The sequence below is a fragment of the Balearica regulorum genome, chromosome 22 (assembly GCF_011004875.1).
Source record: "Balearica regulorum gibbericeps isolate bBalReg1 chromosome 22, bBalReg1.pri, whole genome shotgun sequence".
Lineage (NCBI taxonomy): Eukaryota > Metazoa > Chordata > Aves > Gruiformes > Gruidae > Balearica > Balearica regulorum.
The window spans coordinates 7,908,862-7,915,496 of NC_046205.1; the positions used below are offsets into that span (position 1 = coordinate 7,908,862).

The 6,635-nt window shown below is 51.6% G+C and overlaps 1 protein-coding gene across 27 annotated transcripts in view; it reads left to right on the forward strand.

Annotated features, from left to right (window-relative positions):
• MACF1 (microtubule actin crosslinking factor 1) overlaps positions 1 to 6,272 on the forward strand; it is a 143,686-nt gene extending 137,414 nt beyond the window's left edge. For 17 of the 27 annotated variants that reach the window (XM_075774248.1, XM_075774254.1, XM_075774251.1 and 14 more), the window contains 4 exons: positions 1,293 to 1,504; positions 2,118 to 2,228; positions 4,183 to 4,306; positions 4,681 to 6,272. In XM_075774248.1, coding sequence (XP_075630363.1) covers positions 1,293 to 1,504; positions 2,118 to 2,228; positions 4,183 to 4,306; positions 4,681 to 4,940 — 707 coding nt within the window. In that variant the 3' untranslated portion in view covers positions 4,941 to 6,272. The remainder of the gene's footprint in view (positions 1 to 1,292; positions 1,505 to 2,117; positions 2,229 to 4,182; positions 4,307 to 4,680) is intronic. The other 10 variants (XM_075774259.1, XM_075774264.1, XM_075774261.1 and 7 more) reach the window with 1 other exon arrangement.
• Positions 6,273 to 6,635: the final 363 nt, after the last annotated feature.

The following is a 6,635-nucleotide window of genomic DNA, read 5'->3' on the forward strand; positions in this document are numbered from 1 at the left end:
ATGCTCTGCTGTGACCGGCTGAGAGCTGTGACGGGGGGACAGAGAAGGATCAGCAAGGGGGATGGCCAGGAATTAAGTGCATCAAGGGGCAAGAAAGCAGGAGTCTGACCTGTTCTCCCACCAGAAACGCCAATCTCTGCTTCACGCAGCCGGGAGCCCTCGCAGGAGCATCCCCCAGTGCGGTTCACAGGGAGGATGGTGGGATGAGCAGCTCTGCCCTGGCAAAGAGGAAGGCAGCCCCACCTTCCCGCCCCCTTACTCCAGCAGGAAAGGAGCATTTAATAGCAGCTCACTGCGTATTTTGGAGACCTTAGGTCTGTACTCCATATGTCCCTGTCTCACTGGGGTCTCCAAGATGTTAATTGCTTCGGATATGTCATCTTCAAGCTGCTGCCGAACCGTTCCTTGCTCCTGCTGCCTAACGGCTGTTGGTGAAAGCGGCATGATTTACAGCGTGTGCCGCTTGCTTTGGGGAACCTTCAGGGTCTTTCCTGCTCCTCCGGCCTCTCCCGTTCATGCTTTGCAACAGCTGTTTTACGGTGCTGACATCGAGGTTATTTCCATCCCTCGGTTATCTCAGCGTGGTGCTTCCCTTCTGCAATTGCTTCCTTGGCTTTCTGGTCCATACTGCATCGACTCTGAAACCGTTGCCGTGTCCCGTAGGGCTCGGTGCACGCCCTCGCTCTCCGTTCAGATGCCATGAGTGTGAAACACGTTGGCGTGCATCAGCTGGCCCAGGAGCTGAAGTCCCCAGACCTTCGTTCTGCTTGGTTGCCCCTCGCTTGTCGAAGGGAGACCCTCCAGCTCTTTGGGGCGTTTGGGTGAAAATTTTAAAGGCTTTTAATGGGTGGTGCCCATTTCTCTCCTCCCCCAAAAGTGGCGAAGAGCTGCCCAGAGCTGTGAGCGCACAGAATCGCAACCCTTCAAAGCTGCTCTTACTATTTTTCAGCTATGTTAAAGGTGACATCAGCCGCTGTTGCAACGTGCCATGTATAGAGGCCATCGGGATTGCTTTCCCCAAGACGCTAGAGAATAACAGAGCATCCAGTATGAATTCACGGGCCTCAGGCAGCTTTTCATCGGATAATTTCTCAAAGAGCTAATCTGTGGCAGGAGGTGGTTAGGGCAGAGCGAGAGCTCGGATGATCTCACTGCCATCCGCTCGCCCTTGGAGATGGGCTTTGGGAGACACCGCAAGGACACGCGCTCCGAGCCCCGGAGCCGCCCGAGCCCCCGTAACACCACCGGGTTCCCGCGAACCTCAGGTCTCCTCTCCTTTTGTCCCTTTCCAGCACGAGGACGGACCAACCTTGAACTCCGAGAGAAATTCATCTTGCCGGAGGGGGCCTCCCAGGGAATGACACCGTTCCGATCGCGAGGCCGAAGATCAAAACCATCCTCGCGGGCAGCCTCCCCGACGCGATCCAGTTCCAGCGCCAGCCAGAGCAACCACAGCTGCGCCTCCATGCCGTCCTCTCCCGCAACTCCGGCCAGCGGAGCCAAGGTGGGGTTCGCGCGTGAAGCCTTCCTCTTTCCTCTCCTTTAGAAACCAGGGGCCTCCAAACCCATCCCGGCGAGACGAGGAGCTGCAGGAGGTGTGAGGAGGAGGAGGAGGAGGAAGGTTGGGGCTTGGGGGCTTGATGCTTACTGTGGTCTCTAGATGTTTGTGGTGCCTGCAGTAAGAACCAACCCTGCTTGTCCACGCAGGATGGATGGGGTGGGGTGGGATGGTGCAGGACAGGTTTTCAGCCCAAGCTGGGTGCTCATGGAGGGTCCCCGCTCTCGCCGTGCAGCCGAAGGCTCCCGGTCCCCGAGGCGGGGCTGTGCCGCGGCCGTGGTGTCTGGCTGGCGCGCAGGAAGAAGCCGTCGCCTGTCGTCTCTACTTTCCCTCCATATCGTCTGCCCGTGCATGTTTTATTTCATCATCTGTTTGGGTTTTTCCCCTTTATTTTAATTTATATATTTCCTGTTTGGTTCTCGTTTCATTTTAGTGCCATTTCCTCCCATTCCAGATACTTTCCCGTTTTGTTTTTTTTCTTTCTTTTTTTTTTTTTTCTTCACTCACTTCCACCTCTTTCCCTCCCCCCCCTCCCCTCCTTGGATTTTCCATTTCACAGACTCCGCATCACTTCTCTCGATGTTATGACAAACCCTGGTTGATAAACAGTAAAGCGAGCACCCCCCTGAGGGGATTCGATTATTCCGACTTCCAGCTCTCGAGCGCCGAGGTAGAGTATGGTCTCACAGCCCTGAGGACCTGCTGACAGGCCAGAGTGCCGCTGGCACGGAGAAATTCTGCGTCCTTGCCTGTTTTAACGCTTTCCTTGTGGTAGAGCAGCGCTTGTTAGCACCGCTAACGCTCCGACTGTTAGCGTTTTTCATAGGTTTCTAACTCGGATTAAATAACACGTCGAGTAAAGCATGACGGCTTGCAGTTCACGTTTACCTGCTTTTAAACCAAGAGAGCGACGTTTATCCTCTTGTGCTTTAAAAAGCAAAAATTTTCCAAGCTTTAATAGCTCTTAAGCATTGAAAAGCGGCCGTGTTTGGCTTTCAAAAATTGAAATCCAGCAGCCGAGTTGAGACTTGAAAATCAGCTACAGCGCATGCACGGTAACCACATCGCCTTCATTTTTATGAAGCGCTCGTATTTATCACCGTGTTGAAGCACATATGGTGTGTCCGGCACCGGCACCGGCTTGATGCTCCCAGGAGGATGAATTCGGGCTGAGACTTTTGTTTGATCTCCCTAAAGCTTCAGCTTCCTCACGGACTTTCCTGACCTTGTGAATCAGTGATGAGAAAAATACCTGGTAGATCTTGGTGATTCACTGAGTGGTGGTGTGCGCTGGCAAGATAACTGCATCTTGCTCGGCGGTGCTTTCACGCGGAAAAGGAATTATTTTAAATCATCAGAATGTCAGGAGCACTTCCCCAATTGCCCTAAATTGCCTGCTTGCTGCTGTTAACTTGTTTATAAAATAGGATCAAGGATGAGAATTGAAATCTCTGATGATGAAAATGGTACCTTTGCAATCACGTGTTAATGGATTTTAATTCCCTGGTGCCCGAAGGGGAGCCTGCTGCTTGGCTGCCCTTCTTCCACCGCCCTCTCCCCCTGTGCAGCTCCAGTTTTATGACATTTGAAGATTTTTAAGTTTAAAAAAAAAAAAAAATTACAAAATTGCAGGGGATGGAAGGAGGCTTCTCCAGCTGTTGCTTTAAAGCTCATTGGAAATGCCCTCGGATATTAACGTACCTCTGTCCGGGGATGTGGCTGGGCTGGAGCTGTCCTGCAGTGCTGCCTCCCCCAGCCCCGGGGGAGTGGGGACACCACGGGCAGTCACTTTTCCTGCAGCGCTGCCCCAAACCCAGACCTTTGGTTGATGTTCTAGAAACTGGAGCTGCCCGTTCCGTTCTGACTGGATCCAGGTGCCCTCGCCCTGCCGGCACCTTCCCCTTCGTCCCTTCGCTTTCTTCCGCAGCGGCGGGAGCAGAGCTGCCTGTTATGCTGCTTCTTCACCCCCTTCGTCTGCATTTACAACATCTTAAAGGTCGGGGAAAGCGCCGTTTCAGGATGCGACCCAAGCTGATTCGCTGCCTTTTGAGTCCGTGTTCGTCGCTGGTATCTCGCTGCTCAAATTTATCCGCCCTTGGGGGGTGGGTGCACGGACCTGCCCGGGGCTCCGGCAGCAAGGCGATGTCCCCCAGCCTCGCAGAATCACGCTGCGCTGGTGCCTCCCTACAACGGGATGAGTTCCTTGAGACACTGCGTTGTATTTGACCTTCCAAAATGATCCTGAGCTGCTTACATGCTAAAATACCTGTTTTTGCAACATTTCACTTTCTCCTTGGGGAGCTTTCAAGTCCAGATGATGCTGTCCTCCTCTGGATGGAGAGCGGCTTTGCTTTTATATTATTTTTTTCCCAAACGCTTAGAAATAGCTGCGTATCACCCTGAAGTGCACAAACTGCCGTTGCCCTCCAAATTTTCAGGATCCAGGCTTTTTTCTTTTTTACGAACTGCTGCTGAAACGACAGCTTGTGTTCTCCTTGACCGTTAAGATGGATGTTTCTGAAATGTCCAAATCTTTTTGCTGCGGTACTGATCTCGGACGTGCTCTCGGCCCATTATGGCCCGGGTGACACCTAAAAGATGCTCTGTGTGTGCTTCCTCCCAAGGTGACCCCCTCCGCGGGCAGCAAGCTGAAGCGACCCACCTTCCACTCCAGCAGAACCTCCCTGGCTGGGGACACCAGTAACAGCTCCTCACCAGTCTCTACAGGTGCCAAAACCAGTCGGGCAGGTAAGTTAGGTGCAAAGACTGAAAAATTCCTGCTGCTGCTCCTATTTGGCTGCTTAAATTGGCAGAGAAAGAATTAAATATTTGAGGAGTCCAGAACGAGTCGGAGAGGGTGATGCCCGCCGCTGTGTCCCTGCCTGGGACAGGGGATGCCGCAGCGGTTTCGCAGTGCGAGGGCTTGCTGCTGCTTCGTTAAAAGCTCAGGAATTAATCGGTCTTGATGATGAAACACCCGTTTCAGGGATGCTGGGCGGGTGGTTGAAAGCAGCCACAGCGGTGCTGGGGATTTGGGTGCCGATCGGTCCGGGGAGGGGGAGGAATGCTGCTGCTCCTCCTTCTCCTCCCCCTGCTCACGGCACTCTCGGCTCCCCTTGCAGATCCTAAAAAAACAACAGCCAGTCGTCCCACCAGCCGCGCCGGGAGCCGCACGGGGAGCCGGGCCAGCAGCCGGCGGGGAAGCGACGCCTCCGATTTTGACCTGCTGGAAACGCAGTCGGCGTGCTCGGACACTTCGGAGAGCAGCGTGGCCGGCGGGCAGGGCGGCTCGCGCCGGGGGATGGCCAAACCCTCCAAAATCCCAACCATGTCCAAGAAAACGACCACTGCCACCCCAAAAACTCCAGGCCCTAAAAGATAATACTGTACCCACGCCCTCTTGAAAGAAAGCAAGCCCAACCTGTGTCCAGTTTTTAACCCTGCTACGTACATTGGATGTATATTTATTCTAAATGGGAGAAACTATATTGTTAAAAGTGTAAAAGAAAGTTGTGTTATGAAGCTGCCTTATTTGGGGTTTTTTTTTTTTTTCTTTTTTTGTAAGTTACTATTTTCATGTGAATATTTATGTAGATAAAAATTGCCTCTCGGTGACCCCTGTTCAGAGAGGGGCCTGGAAAACTGAAATGTGGGAGAGAAAGAAAGAAAAAAAAAAAAAGAAAAAAAAAGAAAAAGGGAAAAAAAGGAAGCAAAAAAGGTCAAGATGTGAAAGTGTAAAGAAAAACTAAAATATAAATAGGATTTCTGCGCGGTGCAGGGTGCAAACCTGCTTTATCTTTTAGGATTGTTTCCTAAATGCATCTTTATAAACTTAACTTGCTGTCTCAGCAAGGTAAATTATATTTAAAAGCAAAGACCTGAATCCTACAGTGTTCAAGGAACTCTCTTTTTGTAAATCACAGATACCTCAACCAGAGAAACATGAGGTGAGGGGACTTGGGGCTTATGTTTCCATTTTTTTAAAGCTATGTGGTTTTACCTGATGAAAGCGGAGTTTGACTGAATAAAATTTGCACACCCTACAGCGAAGGTCATGACAATTGCTGTCTTGAAAATACTGTCCCAATAGCTTCGTTTTTAAAGAACAAACACATGGTGATGGGTTTGGGGAGGGGGTTCACGCTGAAGCTGGCCAGAGGAGAGCACGCTTGTAAGATTGCAGGTCTGGATCACTCAGATACATCCCTTAGCGGTGGTGGGTCCTACAAATTAGAGGATTCTTCTGGATTGATGGCCTAAGAGACCGACCCAAGATGTTCCTTACAGAATCGCTATTTATCCGCATCTCTTTTTCCTATTTATTATTTAACTGGTCATTCCACTTCCAACCAGGCTGAGATTGATGTGACCTCTGCTCCTAGAAGAAATCTGGACTTACACGCACAGTTGCTTGTCCTTGAAATGAGTCTCACCAGCACACTTGCTACAAGTCCTGTCTCGCTTTTGTACGCTACTTTTCTTTGTAATAAAATCAAACTGACCAAGTGACCAGGAGACGGGCCGGGGGAGAGGGCTCTCCAGAGTTCCTGTATTTATTAAATATTGTTCCTCTCCGGCTCTGACCGTGTTGCTGTGTGATTCTCTCAATTGGTTTAAATTGAGGCAAAACTGAAGCTCTACCAATGAATTGTTTAAAAACCAGACACATTTTTGTATTAAAATTGCTTGCGGTAATAAACAATCTTGCCTCCTACTTTATTCCACCGTGTTAACTTTTTAAGTGCGAGAGCTGGAGCTGTTTATCCCGTGCAGGGAGGCAGCGGCTGAGCCAGGCACGGCGTGTCTGCACGCGGGTTTCCTCGCAGAACGGAGCAGGGAACCACCAGCCCCAAAATTAAAAGGTCCGGGTGGGTGGGTGGGTGCTGGCGAGGATGCTCCCCGGTGTGGGTACCCGCTGGCGAGGTGGGTGCCCACGGGTGAGGGTGGCTGTTGGAGTGGGCGTTTGCCAGTAAGAGGGCCTGGCGAGGTGTGTGCGTGGTAGGGTCGGGTGTGGGTGAGGTGGGTGCTCGGGGTGAGTACCCGTTGTGGGGGGGTGCCCATGGGGATGGGTGCCTGC